Raw genomic sequence first — 21,656 nt, forward strand, 5'->3', positions numbered from 1 at the left:
CAACTTCAGACCAAGTTTGGTGAAGCTCGGATGAAAACTACTTTAATTAGAGAGCGGACACCATGCAAAATGTTTAAAACGCACTAAGTGACCCCGTGACCTAGTTTTTGACCTGCTATGACCCATGTTCGAACTTGTCCTAGACATCATCTAGATACAACTTCTGACCAAGTTTGGTGAAGCTCGGATGAAAACTACTTTAATTAGAGAGCGGACACCATGCTCAATCTTTAAAATGCACTAAGTGACCCTGTGACCTAGTTTTTGACCCGGCATGACCCATATTCGAACTTGACCTAGACATTATCTAGATACAACATCTGACCAAGTTTGGTGAAGATCGGATAAAAACAACTTGAATTAGAGAGCATACACTTAATACGGACCGACAGACAGACCGACAGACTGACCGACAGACAAGCTCACTCCTATATACCCCCCTAAACTTCGTTTGTGGGGGTATAAAAATGGGGAAAACACACGATATGGAATACTTGCATGCAAACATAAACGTTATTTTCTATGTACAAAAAAGGGCATAATTATTCTAAATTGCAAGTCTGAGTTATGGTACTAGGTAAGTGACCTCACACATTGACCTCAAGCCCCGAATAAAGTTTCAATTTAATACCTGTAGCGGAAACATTGATATGAGGATTTGCACATCTACCTTACCAGGTATTACAAGGACGCTGAGGCCGACATTTGGGTGTGTAGTAAACTTCAGACTACTCAGAGTTAAAATAAGGTAACTAATTAATTATATGAACATCATTTTGCGAAACCTGGGCTTAATGCATGTGCTTCAAGTGGCGTCCCAGATAAGCCTGTTCTGTCCGCACAGGCTAATCAGGGATGGTAGTTTCTGCTCTATTGGATTTTTTTTGTTTATAGAAAAACTCTTTAAAAGGATAATTATGTTTAAGTGGAGTGTTGCCCCTGATTAGCCTGTGCTGACTACAGGCTTGATTTCTCCTGACTTATGTATCCCAGTAATTCCCTAATATTTGCCCATAGACTACTCCCTGTATCCACATTTTTAATACAACTGGAACATTTTAAGGGTATTGTTATAAGACATTAAAATCATGATTATTTCATTTGTTTGCCCAGCATTTAAAACAATACATTTACTTCCTGTAATCATAAACAACCAGAGAAACAATGAAATACTGATTTGTCTCACTGATATGCTTCTTTTTTTACCTAGCTAGAATAAAATAAAAGATGTGTTCATTGTCTTCAGAAGTTTACCTACCCAAGCACAAATATTTTCTGTCTGGCCACTTTCTTCCAGAAAGATTTATACAAATATGCACCAAATGAACAAGTTATTATAAAAAGCTTATTTATATCTTTAAATAATTTTGAGCTAATGTCTAATATTTGTGTAATGCTTAAACAAGAAAAGGTAATTTACTTCAATATCTGTAGCTAAGTTCTTGTCTTCTTCACTTGGTTCTTTTCCGCTCCTGAAAGCATATGAATAAAAACGTTTGTCAAACTCGACTGATTGCACTGTTTTGGTAAGTGCATTTCAGCCTTGTAGCTTTGATCATACAATTATTTGTGCAAATTTATTGGAAATTTCTTAAAGAATGACACAGTTTTTAGCAAGACACCAAATTTACCAAACACACTGAAAGGGATAAAACTTTGTAAACCCATTTGCCACTATTACAGCCGGGCATACACAAACATTTCAGGATGGCAGAAGACATAAATATATTCAAATGCGTGACTGTGCAGGTAAAACTTTCAAATCACATGGACAAGTAAATGACAAGTGATTTAATCTTATATTAAAGTATAACTTTAAAAAGATAAGCAAACAGTTTGATGTTTCACCCATTTCCAGGTCTAAAGTTTGGACAAGTGATTTCAGCTTATGGGTAAGTAAAACATTCCATGGACAGGCTAATATCCAATAACACTTTCCTTGACTGGATTATTGCTATAAAGAGACTTCATTGAAACCAACAATAACACAAGAGCACCGCCTTGCGGGTGCAGAACACAATGCCCCCTATTGCGCCGCTTTGAAAATTTGTATTGTTTGTTTTTTTAACCTTTGACCTTGAAGGATGATCTTGAACTTGAACTTCCAACACTCAAAATGTGCAGCTTTATGAGAAGGCCGCTTTGAAATTATTTTTGTGTGACCTTTGATCTTAAAGGATGACCTTGACCTTGAAGGATGACCTTGACCTTGAACTTCCACCACTCCAATTGTGTAGCTTCACGATAATGCAGCTTTGAAATTACTATTTTTTTTTACCTTTGACCTTGAAGAATGACCTTGAAGAATGACCTTGACCTTGAATTTCCACCACTCAAAATGTGCAGCTTCATGAGAACGCCGCTTTGAATTTTTATAAAAAAAATTGACCTTTGACCTTGAAGGATGACCTTGACCTTCCACCACTCAAAATGTGCAGCTTCATGAGAACCGCTTTGATTTTTTTAAATTTATTTTTTACCTTGAAGGATGACCTTGACCTTGAACTTCCACCACTCAAAATGTGCAGCTTCATGATAACGCCGCATTGAATTTTTTTATATTTTGTTTGACCTTTGACCTTGAAGGATGACCTTGAACTTCCACCACTCAAAATGTGCAGCTTCATGAGAACGCCGCTTTGAATTTTATTAAAAAAAATTACCTTGAAGGATGACCTTAAAGGATGACCTTAAAGGATGACCTTGACCTTGAACTTCCATCACTCAAAATGTGCACCTTCATAAGATACACATGCATGCCATTTATCAAGTTGCTATCTTCAATATTAAAAAAATTATGGCCAATGTTAAAGTTTTCGGACGGACAGACGCCATATATTTGACATTTGACCTTGAAAGATGACCTTATAGAGTGAGGGTGTGGTGGTCATTTATTAGATGATCTTTAATTAAAAAAAAATGGGGGGGGATTGAGGGGGGAGTTCAGGGTGGGGGGGTGGGAATGGTTTGGACGGAGTCTATTGTGGTATGTCAGGTAAGAGTTGTTTTGTCAAAGTATCAATCAAATCTAATCATAAATAAAGAAGTTATGGCAATTTTAGCAAAATTTAATAATTTGACCTTGAGGCAAGGTCATTAAGGTCAAGGTAAAATTCAACTTGCCAGGTACAGTACCCTCATGATAGCATGAAAGTATTTGAAGTTTGAAAGCAATAGCCTTGATACTATAGAAGTAAAGTGGATCTAAACACAAAATGTAACCATATATTCAAAGTTACTAAGTCAAAAAAGGGCCATAATTCCGTAAAAATGACAACCAGAGTTATGCAACTTGTCCTTTACTGTCCTCTTAAGACAGTTTGCGAGTGTTCCAAGTATGAAAGCAATATCTATGATACTTTAGGGGTAAAGTGGACCAAAACACAAAACTTAACCAAATTTTCCAGTATAAAGGGCCCATAATTCTATCAAAATGCCAGTCAGAGTTACATTACTTTGCCTTCACAGTCCCCTTACGATAGTTAGTAAGAGTTGCAAGTATGAAAGCAATGACTTTGATATTTTAGGAAAAAAGTTGACCTTAACACAAAACTTAACCAAATTTTCAATTTTCTAAGTATAAAAAGGGCACATAATTCTGTCAAAATGCCAGTCAGAGTTACATAACTTTGCCTGCACAGTCCCCTTACGATAGTTAGTACCGTAAATTTGCGGCCATAAGTCGACCTAAAAACGCTCCTAAAATTGACTTTAAAAGTCAACTCGACTTATGGATGAGGTACTAAATAAAAATAAAAAAAAATATTTCTGTGCCGTTTTTTTTAAAGTAATAAATCTCCGAAGCGGAGGAATGATGACTGTTTACGGTAAGGCCGACTCGTCTTTTACTTAAATGTCCGCCGATAAAAAAATACTCATGTTTACATTGGTTTTTGAATTCATTAATCTTCATAATAAGTCCAAATAAAAACATGTAAAAATAACTACGAAAATATTAAACATTTGTGACATACAGTAAAGTGGCGAAAATTATACATAGCAATTTGTCTATCGATACATCGTCCGTTGTCTGCTAAGAACAATAGAAAATCAACTGCTGACACTTGTACCCATTTAAAGTTAATCCGTGTAAATACAAACTGTCAACAGGTGCAGGTGTCTTTATGCCACCAATTATCGCTTCTCGGCCTTTTGACTAAAATCAAAGTGTAAAATGTAGTGTTGGCATCCTTTCGATCATTTGTCTTTATTGCGTTACGCCTAAAATAGTTATCCGTTAATGATATGCACAACGGTTCTGCTACAAACTACTTCTGACCAATCAAAAATAATTACTCGATCGTTGGATACGCCTTTAACCAATCGCTATTGTTCAACTTCACATGGTATATTTTTTGATTGGATGAAGGTGTGGTTTCGTTGATTTATTCACAACTGTCCCACAATTAATGCATAATCGTTTCGTAAATAAATAGATCTTATCTGAGTGAAGATTTCATTCATTGTTTGATTATAATAATATTACGCACTCACCCTGGATTATTAAAAAGTGTAATTGGACATATTAAATACACAATTACTTTCGATTATCTGCTAAGTATTATTAGATGAGACGTTTTTCCAGAATGCAGAAAATATTCCTCGGGTATCTCGTGATTTACGAATATGTATGTTGAAAAGCGAGCGATGCGAGTGTTGGTAAATTCACGTGTTTCACGTATAATGGCAAAAGCGTTGTTGATTATTTGAGAGCAAGTTACAATTATTTTGACCATATAATGAATTTCTGCGTTCAAGATTTTACAGAATTTTCACATCAACAGCACTAACATTTGAATACAAAAACATCTGCTCATAATATAAACGCTGAAAGTTATTACATTAAATGGGATAATAATTTTAATTTGTGAAATATATATTAAGTTCGAAATAATGAATGATATTATGATTTTGAACAATAAAATATATTTTTCGTGATAATTAGTAATTGAAACGTTAAATGTATCGTTTTAAATATATTCTTATTATTAATATCCCAAAAAATGTCAACTGCCGGTACAAAAGCCCTCAGAACCATGACTAAAACGTCACTTAAACATGTCCGAGATATTAAGGAAATTAACCCCCCGACTTATGGCAGAGTCAAGGCAAAAAACCAAGTCTTTCTAGCCACATTATACCCCTCGACTTATGGCCGAGGTAGACTTATGGCCGCGAATGTACGGTAAGTGTTGCAAGTATGAAAGCAATGGCTTTGATACTTAAGGAAAAAAGTGGACCTAAACCCAAAACTTAACCAAATTTTCAATTTTCTAAGTATAAAAAGGGCACATAATTCTGTCAAAATGCCAGTCAGAGTTACATAACTTTGCCTGCACAGTCCCCTTACGATAGTTAGTAAGTGTTGCAAGTATGAAAGCAATGGCTTTGATACTTTAGGAAAAAAGTGGACCTAAACACAAAACTTAACCAAATTTTTTAATTTTCTAAGTATAATAAGGGCACATAATTCTGTCAAAATGCCAGTCAGAGTTACATAACTTTGCCTGCACAGTCCCCTTATGATAGTTAGTAAGTGTTGCAAGTATGAAAAGCAATGGCTTTGATACTTTAGGAAAAAAGTGGACCTAAACACAAAACTTAACCAAATTTTCAATTTTCTAAGTATAAAAAGGGCACATAATTCTGTCAAAATGCCAGTCAGAGTTACATAACTTTGCCTGCACAGTCCCCTTATGATAGTTAGTAAGTGTTGCAAGTATGAAAGCAATAGCTTTGATACTTAAGGAATAAAATGGACCTAAACACAAAACTTAACCAAACTTTTCAATTTTCTAAGTATTAAAAGGGCACATAATTCTGTCAAAATGCAAGCCAGAATTATCTTACTTTGCCTGCCCAGTCCCCTCATGATAGTAAGTAAGTGTACCAAGTTTGAATGCAATAGCATTGATACTTTATGAGAAAAGTGTACCAAAACGCAAAACTTAAACGGACGCCGACATCGACGCTGACACCCATGCCAAGGTGCTGACAATAGCTCATAATTTAAAGTACTGTTCCTTTATAGCCTGTGAAGACTACACATTTTAATTTGGGACAACATTTAACATGTATTAAGCCCAGATTTCCCCAAACGAGACTAATATTTCCCCAGCCCTGTCAAGGGTCCATGCCCTACTTCTCTGCCTCCTCCTTGCACAGCTGCTGGGCCCGTTTCTTGAACTTGAGCACCCTGCGTTTTTCCATCAGGTCCCTTTCCCTCTGTTTCTCCTCCATCTTGGCCCGCGACCTGAAGACAAACGAAGGTTTACTTTACATGAACACTGATAGATGTGAGCCTTGTTCTGGGAAAATTAGACTAAATCAATGTGCGTTAAGAGTCATCCCAGATTAGCCTGTGCATTCCGCACAGGCTAATCAGGGATGACACTTTCCGCATTTATGGTATTTTTCGTTTAAAGAAAGTCCCTTCTTAACGAAAATATTGTTTAGGCGGAAAGTGTCGTCCCTGATAAGCTTGTGCGGACTGCACAGGCTAATCTGGGACGACACTTTACGCACATGCATAATGCCCAGTTTTCTCAGAACCCGACTCAAACGAAGGTTTACTTCACATGAACACTAATAGATGTGAGCCTTGTTCAGGGAAAATTGGACTAAATGAATGTGCGTTAAGTGTCATCCCAGATTAGCCTGTGCAGTCGGCAAAGGCTGATCTAGGGCAACACTTTCATCGTTTATTTGTTTAAAGGAAGTCTCTTCTAAATGAAAATCCAATGTAAGCAGAAAGTGTTATTCCTGATTAGCCTGTGCGGACATCACAGCCTAGCTAGGATGAGAAATTTACGCACATGCATTAGGCCAAGTTATCCCAGAATGAGGCTTAAATGTTTATCTGATGGTAATACCATTCCTCTTTTTGAAAGAAGATGGCAGTAAGACTTCTAGGCAGCTTGTAAATGTTTATCTGATGGTAATACTATTCCTCTTTTTGAAAGAAGATGGCAGTAAGACTTCTAGGCAGCTTGTAGCTCAACACCAGTTTCTTTTCCATAATAAGTGAATATGCACTATTTTTGCTTATTAATTTAAGTAATTGTGCAATCCTAAGCTAGATCTACATTGCAGCTACTACACACAACATTTCAGAGTCATACCTCATAGATCTACATTGCAGCTACTACACACAACATTTCAGAGTCATACTTCAATCCTAAACCAAGTTACTGAGTGGTGGAAACCATTTTTCTATTTTTAGTTACACTAACCTTGACCCGTCAAGCTAGGGCTCCATAAAAGTTTCATAAAGACTGGTGAATGCAAACCAAATTTACGGAATGGAAACAACCCTTTGGTTGCCAACGGCTCGTCATCAACCAAAATTATCGATTACATGACATAGCATATGGCACAAGTATTCTACAGTTCCTAAGCAACACAGAATGCAATATGGCAACAATTAACTTTTAACAACAAAACTTTAACAGATTAAAATAAACCATATAAAGCAATTTTGTGATTAAATCAATCCATGAAAACATGAGAGTAATTGCTTAGAACCTTTTCTGTATAGTAAATGCCATGAAATAGTCGTATAATGACTTAAAAATTCTTACAGTGAGACATCTTCCATCTTAAACAAGACTATTGCCAAGCAATATATATGTCCCCTACTGGCTCCACCATTGTCACAATTATTTTTATATATTTGTTGCCATTGCAACCAGAATTTTTGAAGTAGGAATAAAATGAAATGACGTGCATAAGGTTCATATTGCCATCTAGCCATGTTTCAAGTTTCATGAAAAAATATGTTGAACTTAAAAAAGTTATCGCAGGATCCAGAAAAGTGTGACAGACAGACTCACAGACAGACAGACACACAGAGTGCAAACCATAAGTCCCCTCCAGTGAAACCGGTATGGGACAACAAAGCTTTCTTGCAAATAAAGCTGAGCAATATTAACACTCATAAGAAATAAAATGTGAATTAAGCCCTAAGTGAAAAACTGCCACTGCCATTTGAGGCCATTTTAGCCATATCTATGGGTCCCTAAAACAGACCCAAAGTAAAATGGTGAAAAAAATTCCTGATTTCAAAAAAATAATTCCCAGATATTATTACATCTCAATTTAATTTCAATTACATCAAACAAAGTATATAACTATCATTTATATAAGATTTCTATGTAAAAAAAATTCCCTGATATGTTGACTTTCCGCGATAAAAATCCCAATTCTGCAATGCTGTTTCCCCAAAATGGCCCCCTAAGCCTGCTATTTTCACCTGGTGGCAGTTTCCTCCCGTTCCCTCTTCAGTTCCCCAAACTGCATCTGCTTAAGGTCGATCCTCAGCTGTCTCAGCTTCTCTCCGTTGTCCTCCAGGATATCTCGCGTGGCTGCGTACGTCAGGAACTGGTCTATCACCATCTTCAACAACTTCAACTTGTCATCTGTTGAGTGCAGCAGATTCTTCACATTATTGTATTTTTCCATCCAAGTAATTTTCGCAATCGAGGGCAAACATGTGGAATCTCAGTAAGAGTGACTTCATATATTTCTAATTTTCTAGTCGCTCAAAATTCATTTCATTAGCTCTGTGCTGTCAAGTAACTGGTTAGCGTTAAGCTTGATAATATCATTATAATTTTACTTTAAGTTACAAACAATAGTCAGTGAGTTAACTTTGATACAGTTATCTGCTTGTAATGTGTGAATGAAAATTTTAAAAACACCATACTGAGTTAGATTTGTATACAAAACAGTAAAATCTGTAAAATACTCCTTAACAAGGGCTGTTTGTAAAACATGTATGCCCCCCATATAGGCTGTCAGTTGTAGTGGCAGCCATTGTGTGAATAGGTTTTGTGTCACTGTGACCTTGACCTTTGACCTAGTGACCTAAAAATCGATAAGGTCATCTGCCAGTCATGATCAATGCTCCTATAAAGTTTCATGATCCTAGGCCTAATTATTCTTGAGTTATCATCCGGAAACCATTTTACTATTTCGAGTCACTGTGACCTTGACCTTTGACCTAGTGACCTGAAAATCAATAGGGGTCATCTGCCAGTCATTATCAATGTACCTATGAAGTTTCATTATCCTAGGCATAAGCATTCTTGAGTTATCATCCTGAAACCATTTTACTGTTTCAAGTCACTGTGAACTTGACCTTTGACCTAGTGACCTGAAAATCAATAGGGGTCATTTGCCAGTCATGACCAATGTTCCTATGAAGTTTCATGATCCTAGGCATAAGCATTTTTGAGTTATCATCCAGAAACCATTTGACTGTTTCGAGTCACTGTAACTTTGACCTTTGACCTAGTGACCTGAAAATCAATAGGGGTCATTTGCCAGTCATGATCAATGTACCTATGAAGTTTCATGATCCTAAGCCTAAGCATTCTTGAGTTATCATCCGGAAACCATTTTACTATTTCGAGTCACTGTGACCTTGACCTTTGACCTAGTGACCTGAAATCAATAGGGGTCATCTGCCAGTCATGATCAATGTACCTATAAAGTTTCATGATCCTATCCCTAAGCATTCTTGAGTTATCATCCGGAAACCATTTTACTATTTTGAGTCACTGTGAGCTTGACCTTTAACCTAGTGACCTGAAAATCAATAGGGGTCATCTGCCAGTCATGATCAATGTACCTATGAAGTTTCATGATCCTAGGCCTAAGCGTTCTTGAGTTATCATCCGGAAACCATCTGGTGGACGGACCGACCGACCGACATGTGCAAAACAATATACCCTCTCTTCTTCGAAGGCGGGCATAATAAAGATTTGTTATTGTGCTCTGCACTTCTACTTAATGAGATCATTCTTATTCTATATATGAAGTTATAAGTTAATAGCTTTGAAAATCTTACAAGCATGCTTAAGTAACAAATGACTTAATAAGAATGTGATGCAAAGCAACTGTTCTTGAACATGGCACTTCCTCTACCATTGCAGCTTTATTTTCATAACTTGTATCTATCTAAGAGTTATGCTCCATACAAGCAAAAGCAAATGCCAACAATGCATAAATCACAAGTAACACATATATTTCAACAAGTAAGCCTGAGCAAAAAATTGTTTCATTCACAACACACGGTTTTCATGTTTTTTTTATTAATTTTTTAAGTGCTACAGTCATTTATTTGAGTTAATGTTTACATAATAGAAGGCAATTGGAAAAGAGTCTAGGTTTCCAAAACTGTAATTTATGTCTAATTTAAAGTAACAATTAAATCACGTCTGTCCAAGCCCCTATCAATAGCCTTTCATATTAGGGCTATAAAGCAATATTCCCACCTGGTGAGAGATCATAGATATTCTCCACGGCCAGTTTGCTCACAATCTCTGGTTCCCTCCTCTTGAAGTCCAGCCCTGCGTCGTCTATGGGCATGTAGCCTCCACGCTGCTGGTACCGGAACTTGGCGTCCCCCTGGCTCCCTGCGGCTCCCGAGGCAAGTATGTGCAGCCTCAGTATCTCCGTCAGAGTGAAGTTGTCCAGCGGAAGCTTCCTTAGGCTTGTTCCTGGGAGAACAATTACTCTACATTACTTTACATTGCTCTACATAACTCTATATTAGCACTTCATAGTTCGCTTCAATACGCTCAGCAAAACCTGTAAAAGCAATGTTGAGGCACACGAATTGTTCACTAGCCCGACTATATAAATCCCTTTACTTCACACACACACACACACATAATGAGACAATAAAAAGCATCATCCAACACAGACAAGCTCCTGATTATAATGATGTTTTCCCATAAAACTGATTTAGACCCATGATTCTTCAAAAAAAGTCTCCAGAAAGTTCAAAATGATGTTACATCCCCTAACTGGGCGCAAAGAGCCCTCTCAAAGTCAATAACAAGCCCACATACTCCATAAAATCCATTACAGCTCAGTGAAAATTCAGCGTCAGCATTTAGAATATTTAACAACAGATGAGTATGTAAGAAATGCTCCCTATTGCGCTGCTTTTAAATAAAATTTCAACATATCATTTAGCAAGTTAGAAATTATCTCCCTTTTAAAGCTTATAACTTCCCTTGGATTGTATTTTCGACTTTTGACCTTGAAGGATGACCTTGACCTTTCACCACTCAAAATGTGCAGCTTCATGAGACACACATGCATGCCAAATATCAAGTTGCTATCTTCAATATTCGAAAAGTTATGACCAAACTTTAACAAAGGGTAGAGTTTTAGGAAAGAAAAATACAATATTTGACCTTTGACCTTGAAGGATGACCTGGACTTTTCACCACTCAAAATGTACAGCTCCATGAGATACACATGCATGCCAAATATCAAGTTGCTATCTTCAAAATTGCAAAAGTTATCAAACTTTAACCAAGGTTAAAGTTTTGGGACAGAATGACAGATAGGCCGAAAACAATATACTACCTCTACTTCGAAGAAGGGGGCATAAAAAGGACCATACTATCTAAAGAATCTTCTAGAAATTGACCTGTAAATTTATTGCATTGTTGCCTAAATTGAAGGGCACCGACCCTACCCTTCCGAACCTCCGCCCTGCCCTTCTTAGGGCCCCCCCCCCCCTGCCCTTGGAAAAAAAAATAAAAAAAATTTGCATATGATTATTAATGAATCTCTCATTACATTGTAATTAATTAATTTCTAATTATACACATTATATTTGAATGGTTTAATAAAAATGGGAATAATATATTCTAACAATTATTAATAACATATAAATTAACAAGCAACGGGAAGCATTTCAGAAACACCCACGCCCTCGAAAGTGCCTTTTTGACAAAAAACTGGGCGTGGAAAGTGCCATTTTAACAAAAAAGCCCCCTTGCCTTTTTCAAATACTAGCTGGAGCACTGATATCCATATGCACATATCAAAACATAACTCATTCAATCAGTTCTGGTTAACTCTTTGCTGCATTTATCCTCCCTGTAAGCAAAATACAAAAGCTTTCTTGCTAAAGCTTTGTTAATTTATTCATTTACCTAATGTATACCTTAGACACATATTATTTTGTTTTTATTGGGGCATAATGAAAAATTAAATACAAATTATTCGGAAATGCTGATTATCTGGAACTGGTTGACAAACTGTATTTTTACGAAAACAAAAAGAGAAGAGCATACCCTGGGTGAGAATTGGTACATGTGACATTGCATTGGCCGCGTCAATCAGCTGATTGAGTGACATATCACCCATGTTTTCCTCTGGACCCACATCTGTGAAAACAAACAAACATTTTGCTATAGCTCTTGTAATATGAGACACGCTCTGTGAAAAGGGGGTTTAATGCATGTGCGTAAAGTGTCATCCCAGATTAGCATGTGCAGTCCACACAGGCTAATCAGGGACTACACTTTCTGCCTTTGTGCTCACAAGAGACTAAAATGAAAAACATCAAAAAAACAGAAAGTGCTGTCCCTGAATACCCTATGTGGACTGCAAAGGCTAACCTGGGACAACACTTACAGGCTAACCTGGGACAACACTTAAAGGCTGACCTGGGACAACACTTAAAGGCTAACCTGGGACAACACTTAAAGGCTAACCTGGGACAACACTTAATGGCTAACCTGGGACAACACTTAAAGGCTAACCTGGGACAACACTTAAAGGCTAACCTGTGACAACACTTAAAGGCTAACCTGGGACAACACTTAAAGGCTAACCTGGGACAACACTTAAAGGCTAACCTGGGACAACACTTAAAGGGATCTTTTCACGGTTTGGTAATTTGACAAAATTGAAAAAAGTTGTTTCAGATTCGCAAATTATCGGTTTAGTTATGATATTTGTGAGGAAACAGTATTACTGAACATTTGCCATGGTCTAATATAGTCATAATATATGCATCTTTTGACGTTGTAAAAACCTAAAAATTATAAAGTGTTGCAACGCGAAACGATTGAATAATTTGGAGAGTTCTGTTGTTGTCGTTTAAATTTGTGAAACTACGAAGATTGCTTATATAACGTATTAAATACGCATCTTATCTATGCTTGGCAAAAAAGCTCAGTTGGCTAATGCGTTTTTACTTCAGGATTCCGGGGGTCACTGGTTAGAGCCCTGTTGCGGGCTACTTTTTTTTCCTTTTTTTAAATTGTATTTTTGATTTTTTACTGGAGCTTTTAAAATTTAATGTTTACATTTATCAATATAAAGCATTTAATGACAAACTTCAAAACATTTCAAAATCTGTGAAAAGGCCCCTTTAAAGGTTAACCTGGGACAACACTTAAAGGCTAACCTGGGACAACACTTAAAGGGTAACCTGGGACAACACTTAAAGGCTAACATAGGAAAACACTTAAAGGCTAACCTGGGACAACACTTAAAGGCTAACCTGGGACAACACTTAAAGGCTAACCTGGGACAACACTTAAAGGCTAACCTGGGACAACACTTAAAGGCTAACCTGGGACAACACTTAAAGGCTAACCTGGGACAACACTTAAAGGCTAAACTGGGACAACACTTTAAGGCTAACCTGGGACAACACTTAAAGGCTAACCTGGGACAACACTTTAAGGCTAACCTGGGACAACACTTAAAGGCTAACCTGGGACAACACTTAAAGGCTAAAACTGGGACAATACTTAAAGGCTAACCTGGGACAACACTTAAAGGCTAACCTGGGACAACACTTTAAGGCTAACCTGTGACAACACTTAAAGGCTAACCTGGGACAACACTTAAAGGCTAACCTGGGACAACACTTAAAGGCTAACCTGGGACAACACTTAAAGGCTAACCTGGGACAACACTTAAAGGCAAACCTGGGACAACACTTAAAGGCTAACCTGGGACAACACTTACAGGCTAACCTGGGACAACACTTAAAGGCTTACCTGGGACCACACTTAAAGGCTAACCTGGGACAACACTTAATTCACATGCATTTGACCTTCTTTTCACAGAGCGCGACTCATATGTCAGGTATATATATATATACAAACTGAGAAGTGTAAGGTATACAGTCAAAACTGACCTAACGGCCACCTGAATTTACCGGTCACCTGCAGACAACGGTCAGTATGGAATCCCCCCGACAAAAAACACTATATATCACCTGAATTTAACGACCACCTGTCCATAACGGCCAAAGGCCACTATATTTAACTCTGAAATTCATGTTTGAACTGAAATCAACGGTCACGCGTCAGTCGTCTCGAGTCGCGAAAATAAAAAACACTGCACATCATTTGTCCGTCTATTTTGTGGTTAAAGCGTTTTATAGCGGTAATTGCCTTTGATATTATAAAAGCGGCCCGCTGCGAGTAAACAAATAATAAGGTGTTGAGAAGGTTTGTTTTCTGGGGATAATTGTGGGGGTTTCTTCAACAGAAAATATGTCAGAGTTTTTGACACGTTTAAAGTAATAATTGCTAATTATATGACCGCTAATTAGTACATTCAAAATAACATTTTCGGATCATTCTTTAAAAGAGCTTTCTAGCGTTCACAGCACTTTTAAAAGCAATCGGAATAATAAATCACGGAATAACAATAAGTGGTAAACTTAAGTTCCTCACATTAGAGGAGCGAGTCAAATGTTTAAAACTATTTGCATCTGGAAAAAGTTCGTGTGTAATAGCAAGTGAGCTCTGTGTTGGACTTACGCAAGTATAGAGTGTGTTTAAGCATAAGCGAGAAATTATGGAGAAGTATGAATCGAATGCAAATGTGAGTTTGAAGCGTTGTATTTTGTATGAGGTTGTTGAATTAAAATGCTTTTTGTGTGATGTTTGCGTACGAATAAATTTTAACAAACTTTTTGCTTTTTTTTCTTTGAATTAGATTGGTACAATATCACCGTACTATTGGTTTATGAAATCGAATCCGCTTTTTAGACTTGTACGGACGTGACGTAAATGGCACGTCACAAGTTTTATTTACTGAATGATCGAGATGCATGAGTAAACAATTATACTAACATTGATAAATTCATTGTTTATTGTTAATAACAATATGAATTTAAATCAATATATAAGATGTTATTATGTATTATTCAATGTAAGTAAATTCTGTTATCATGCTTAGTTAACGGCAATGAGCATCTGTATGCTAACGACTGGGTGGGGTAACGAGGTAGCACTACTACCAACTGACAAACCATCTTAAAATTGTGATCCGAATTCAAAGGTCACCTGTGGACAACAGTCACTTTGGCCATTTCCCTTGACTGACCGCTGAATTCAGGTTTGACTGTAAAAACTGCCCTCCAGGCAAGGCTACAGCTGACAAAATCAAGTTGCCCTTGTTTTGTTTGTATCAGTCCTCAGTCACATGTTGTTGACAGTCAATCCTACCCAGACATTATTGTTCAACAAATTGCATACGAATACCAAGCAGTTTTTATATTTGTAGCAAAATAAACTTGTCAAGGTTAACATCACCCCTGAAGTCAAAGTAAATATTACCCCTGAAACAAATAAATTGACTAGTTTCTGTTACAAACAGTATGCGGAACATTTAATTTAGTATCAAGAATCAATATATACTGTAGCTATATGGCTCACAGACATGTAAATGTTAATAAAAACAAGCCTTGGCTGACCTGAGAATTGGGTCTGACTGATAGAGCAAATACTTTGGACCTATATTTGCATAGGAAAAAGTTTTAGTCCCAAATTCAAGTGGGCAACTGAATTTTACATCATGTATACAGAGTAATAATACTCAAAATTCAAATAGTGCAATACATTTTGTATCAACGTTTTGAAAATCATTTTGCTCCTACCATTGATGTTCTAAAAAATTACTAACAGTGAAGTTCCAATAAGCACATAAGTACCGGTTTGTATTTGTTCACTTGTACCACTTAGATATAGTTAAATTTAGTTAAAAACCTTTCTTACTTGATTCAAGTTTTTAAGGCTTCATTTTTAACCCTTAGATACTGATGAGCAGCAAACAGCAAAACACCTGAACAGACTGCGAGATACCCACAGGCTATTCTGGTTTTATGCTGGTTGCAAAAGCCATTTTCACTTCACTTCTTATGGGTCTTATGGGGTAAGGGTTAAAAGTCTTGCTTTTTTTTTAAGAAATCAAAATTTGCATACATTTCAAGTAGGGATGGCAACGAAAACCGATTTCGGTATTCGAATATTCGGTCACCCTTCCGAACGAATATTCGGATATTCGGTCAACATCTGTTGGAAAAAAGTCAACTTTGTTTACCGTACCATTACTCCATGTATTCTACTTTCGTTTTTACCGAAACTTCACCGGAAGTGACTAAATATTGACACAGCGTTGCCGTCGCTAATTCGAAGCTGATTTTGTTGATTACTTTTTAAGTTTTTATTGTTAAAATTGAATGACAAAAACTGTTTTTAAACTATTAATATCGTACATCAACAATAGAACGAGAAACATAATATTACATGACAACAAAATAATAACATGACAAAACAGTTATATCTACATATAATTAAAGCTGAACTTAAACGAATTAGGTACATAGCCACAACACACTTTGAACCTGTTAAACAGACTAAACAGTCAGTCTTTTAAAGTTGCCACGTTTAAAAGACACTTGGATCGGCGACTTCTTATCGGATGATGTCGTGAAATACTTCCAAGCAGCGGAAGGCGTATGTGGCATTTTGCTTGGACAGATATTTACTTTATGCGTGTAACAATTATAATATTTTCAATTAAATGAGGGTGCAATACCAAAAACATTTCTTTAAGTATAATACCTGATTGAATATTGAGTAATTAATTAATGTTTGAACCATACGATACGCAAATACTCATTAGAGGTTGAGTAAATTATTTTCTAAAAGCTTTTTTGATTGGACAACGTGATTAAAACCATACGATCTGTTTTGTTTTTCACACCAAGTCGGCTCTTTCTTTACTCATTTAATCTTTGATCATTTTAAATGTAATTCGAGTTATTAGATCAAGACGGGTCGGTGTTTTAATTGCCATACGGTCTTATTTGTTTTTTACACAAAGTTGGCTTTTCCTTTACTCATTTAATCTTTGATAATTTTAAATGTAATTCGAGTCATTGGATCAAGTGCAGGTCGGTGTTTTGATTGCAGACGCGATTTGCACCTATCATAATTTTGACACAAAGTGTCTGGCTTTGTTAGCGGGATTTATGACCGGTATACTGTCATCACCATAGCGACGCATTATCGCGCCAACCGGAATAAACATTATGACACGGGGAACAACTTTTTTGACAATGTTTGAAGCAAATTTTACGAATACAAAGTCTTTGAAATTACTCGATTTTTTATTTTTTCTTCCGAATATTCGATTCGGAAAACAGTATCCGAATATTCGGCCCAGGACCGAATATTCGGATATTCGTATATTCGTTGACATCCCTAATTTCAAGCCTTCAAGCTCTGCACCAGTAAAATTGTTAAGGGTCTCATTTAGGAGAGCTTGACACACTTTCTTGGTAATAATAAACAAATAAGAGCTTGCTCAGATAAAATGCTTATCTTTATGATGGTTGTTAAGTGTCCTATTATTTTTTCAATTCTTAACCCTTTACCACTTAAGATATGTATTTTCACACATTTGTAGTCCATTAGAAAGTTAAATTTATTTAAAGACCTTTCTTACAAGATTCAAGTTTTAAAGGCTTCATTTCCAACCCTTATATACAGCAGCAAACAGCATAAAACCTGAACAGACTGCGAGTTACTCGCAGGCTGTTCTGGTTTTATGCTGTTGGCACATGGACATTTTCACTTTGATTCTTATGGGGGAAAGGGTTCAAAAAAACATTTCCTACGCCCCCTATTTCCCACCTTGTTCTTTTTCCTGCTTGTTAAGTTCAGCTTCCTCCTGCTCCTCCTCCTCTTGCAGAGAGAATATGGCCGTCAGCATCATGAGTAGCAAGTCTGCCATCAGCCCTCCAGCGTCTGACTCCAGCAACGCATCAAACAGGACCTCTACACCATGGGAAAATGGGGCTTAATGCATGTGCATAAAGTGTCTCCTAGATCAGCCTGTGCAATCCACACAGGCTAATCAGGGACGACACTTTCCGCGAACACAGTATTGTCGTTTAGGAGAGACTTCCCTTAAAAGAAAAATCCCATAAAAGCTGAAAGTGTCGTACCTGATTAGCCTGTGCATAGTACACACTTTGCGCAAATATGTAAAGCCCCATTTGCGCAGACCACGATTCATATAAAATTGGCTTACTTGTACTTCAGACAAATCTGATAAAACTTGCTGATAATATTTATATATCTGATAATATTTCTGAAACTGTTTGACCTCGTGTCTGACAAAAAATCACAACAATATCTAGAACTTTCATTTAAAATGTACACAAAACTTACAAAATTTTTTTTAAAGGACTGGTTTATATTTATTGTTCTTCGATAGATAATTTAACTACAAAATAAAACAGATTACCAACCAGTCCAACTGGCTAGCTTTCCTGGTTAAATAAAAAAAACTCCAAGCACCATTCTTACAACCAGTCCCATATTGTTTTGTTAACACGTATTGTTAGAATTGTTAAACATGAACATCAAAAGAATTAAAACAAGGGACAAAATTGTCACAAAACCAGGTTTTCATTGTGAAAAAAAATCTGATAAAGGGAGAAAACTCAAACTGAACTTTTGAAATGAACAAACAAAATTAACCCCCTTTGTAAGTTTGTTTTTTTTTAAAATCTATTTTTAGTCGTGGCGACCTTGACATTGGAGATATTGACGTGATTCTTTCATGCGACACACCGTCCTATGATGGTGAACAAATGTGCCAAATGATGTTAAAATCTCACAATGAATGACATAGTTATGGCCAGGACAAGCTCATTTATGGCCATTTTTGACCTTTGAACTCAAAGTGTGACCTTGACCTTGGAGATATCGACGTAATTATTTCGCGCGACACACCGTCCAATGATGGTGAACAAATGTGCCAAATGATTTTAAAATCTGACAATGAACGACATAGTTATGGCCCGGACAAGCTTGTTCCGCCAGCCCGCCAGCCAGCCCGCCAGCCAGCCAGCCAGCCCGCCCGCATTCGCCAATCTAATAACCAGTTTTTTCCTTCGGAAAACCTGGTTAATAAAATGAACTCTACAAAAGGTATTTTCTATTGTTAATTGAAGAAGAATGAGGTTCGATACAATCTGGTGAGGTCCGGTAAATTTTAAGTTATCAGACATCATGTCTGGTAAGATTTTTTGGGTTCCTCCTATACAAAACGGAGAGTTGATTTTGCAAAATCTTGAAGGGTTGACACAAACAAATTTAATTGTTTTTAAGTAAGTTTTTTACTTATTCTGCAAGTCGAGAGTTATGAGTAGAGCGGGAGACATTCAAGTTAGTTAAATGGGTCCCCATAAATATGTTAAATACTCTGCACACAAGAGCAAGGCTTATAATACCTTTAAACAGCCTAGTGAATTCCATGTTTATTTCACACCCTCCCAAATGTCCTCTTTCCCCCCTGTGTCACCCTGCTTTTGCAACAGTGCGGAAAACTTTAAAATGGCTTTCCCGCAAAGTATCAACATAGCACTTCAATTGAAAAAGTCCACTTTACACTTTAAGAGGTAAAAAAAGATGACTGTAGTTGTGGTGTCCATAAATTGTATACAAGACTCTACATAAATGTACAAGAATGTGAAAAATGTAGCAACTATCAATGAATTTAATGCTAGATCCACATTTATCTTAAAGTAGAGTTTTGTCACAGACGTGACGAATACCCCCACATGCCGCATGGACACAGAATATTTAGCATGTTGTCTTCACAAAAAACCAGCAGACACGATGCTCAATGTTAAAAACGCACTAAGTGACCTCATGACCTCGTTTTTGACCCGGCATGACACATATTCAATCTTGACCTAGACATCATCTAGATACAACTTCTGACCAAGTTTGGTGAAGATCGGATAAAAACTACTTGAATTAGAGAGCGGACACAATGCTCAATGTTTAAAACGCACTACGTGACCCCTTGACCTAGTTTTTGACCTGCCATAACCCATGTTCAAACTTGGCTTAGACATCACCTAGATACAACATCTGACCAAGTTTGGTGAAGATCGGATGAAAAAAACTTGAATTAGAGAGCGGAAACTTAATACGGACCGACAGACAGACAAGCTCACTCCTATATACCCCCCTAAACTTCTGTGGGAGTATAATAAACACTCATCGTAACTGCTACAATCTTTTGATGTCAGATAAAAAAAATGATGTTGTTCAAGAATTAATTTGTACAGTACGATTAACACCAGACAAGTTGTCAATTCATGTGATGCCAGCAACACTTACTAAGATTAAATCCCTTAGGAAAGCTTGCCCTCAGGTCAAACAGGGAACTGAATCCATTGAGGAACTCGACCACCATAACTGCATCTCCAAATAGGTCCGCTGGAATCTTGCACCGTACTGGCTTAGGTTCTGGTAAAACCTGATAAAAAGGAAACAATTCGCTTACGTAAATGGTTTCTTAAAGCAGAACTTTTCAAATCAAACTTTGCTCTTGGCCTGGGATTTTATTCCACTTTCATGGGCACACTCATAATTACACTTGTCTCTCATGAATAAAAAGTTTCTTTCGACTTTCATTTAATTAGATGATAAGGCAAGAATTGTAGACTATCAGCATGTAATTGCTTATTTATATTAAGTTTTTCATTAACGACAGGACCATTTTTAGGTACAATTAATGTGTTCATAGGGCATGAATGCTTTTGACTCGAAACTCCGCTAATGTCAAACAAGCTTTTGTTGAACTGCCTCATGACTTTTGACCTCTAAGTGGTGGTCATTAGTGATAAGATACTTTTTAATTGCATATTGAATGACTACGCAACAGTCTGAGGTGTTTTATGGCCAAATATAACCTTTGATCTCTGAGTGTGACCTTGTCATTCCAGTTTGTCTTATTATGTTTTAGATTGTTTAAGTTATTTTAAAATAGTCAATTTATGGCCAATTTAATATTTCACAGGAATATTTCATTTTTTTTATATGAAAACATTTGACCTGTGACCTTAGGAGTACCCTAACCTTTATGAAAGAGAGAGGTATGTTACATGCTACGCATTGTCCTATAACTTGTACCAACTTAATTTAAAACCAATCAATAAATGCCAAAGTAAAGGTTGAGACAGGAGCATCAAGCTTTTTAATGGTCAAATTGTATCTTTATCCTCTATGAGTGGCCTTGACCTTAAAGGTAGGAAACAAATACTTTTTAGAAACCTTCATTAGAGAATTTTTGGTCCCATTGGGAAAACATATGATATTTTTCCATTGGAAATGGGTCCTTATAACAGGCCCAAATTTGGACGAAAAAACACATCCCTTCACCCACCTGAAGGTCATCACAGTCCATGTCGTCCCTCTGCCGGCTCCACTCACGCCACATCTCAGCCTGCACACGACGCTCCTCGCGCTTCTTCTCCATCTCCTTGCAACCATAATGGTGTACAAGCGTTGAATGTACCGTAATCACCCTATGTTTTCGGACACTATAAGTTTTAGGACACCCCCGTTTTTAGCAAAAATAATTATTTTTCGTGACTCTTTATTTTCGGACACACGAGTTTTTGTCCATTATTTATGTCTCTAAGTTTTCGGACAGTATATTTTACAGCCATATTTTACCAAATTTCGATCCTGTTTTTGATATCTAATGACACTTCGATCATGGGGTTTTACAAC

The 21,656-nt window shown here is 36.9% G+C and overlaps 1 protein-coding gene and 1 long non-coding RNA gene across 5 annotated transcripts in view; both read right to left on the reverse strand.

Moving 5' to 3' along the window:
- The window catches only part of LOC127874851 (bromodomain adjacent to zinc finger domain protein 1A-like), a 53,998-nt gene that overhangs the window by 26,097 nt on the left and 6,245 nt on the right, over positions 1-21,656 (reverse strand). For both annotated transcript variants that reach the window (XM_052419504.1, XM_052419503.1), the window contains exons 9-16: positions 21,307-21,402; positions 20,259-20,397; positions 17,754-17,897; positions 12,099-12,191; positions 10,278-10,502; positions 8,252-8,417; positions 6,143-6,253; positions 1,421-1,472 (exon numbers count right to left, since the gene is read on the reverse strand). In XM_052419504.1, coding sequence (XP_052275464.1) covers positions 1,421-1,472; positions 6,143-6,253; positions 8,252-8,417; positions 10,278-10,502; positions 12,099-12,191; positions 17,754-17,897; positions 20,259-20,397; positions 21,307-21,402 — 1,026 coding nt within the window. The remainder of the gene's footprint in view (positions 1-1,420; positions 1,473-6,142; positions 6,254-8,251; positions 8,418-10,277; positions 10,503-12,098; positions 12,192-17,753; positions 17,898-20,258; positions 20,398-21,306; positions 21,403-21,656) is intronic.
- LOC127874873 (uncharacterized) lies at positions 12,230-13,810 on the reverse strand. Of its 3 annotated transcripts, none has more exons than XR_008047140.1 (3): positions 13,653-13,810; positions 13,292-13,411; positions 12,230-12,641 (listed from the first exon to the last, which is right to left on the reverse strand). It is a non-coding gene; the product is annotated as an uncharacterized LOC127874873 (long non-coding RNA). The 3 variants fall into 3 exon arrangements; XR_008047139.1 differs by having other exon boundaries at positions 12,230-12,665; XR_008047141.1 differs by having other exon boundaries at positions 12,230-12,665; positions 13,292-13,483; positions 13,749-13,777.

This window comes from Dreissena polymorpha, chromosome 3, assembly GCF_020536995.1.
Source record: "Dreissena polymorpha isolate Duluth1 chromosome 3, UMN_Dpol_1.0, whole genome shotgun sequence".
Taxonomy (NCBI): domain Eukaryota; kingdom Metazoa; phylum Mollusca; class Bivalvia; order Myida; family Dreissenidae; genus Dreissena; species Dreissena polymorpha.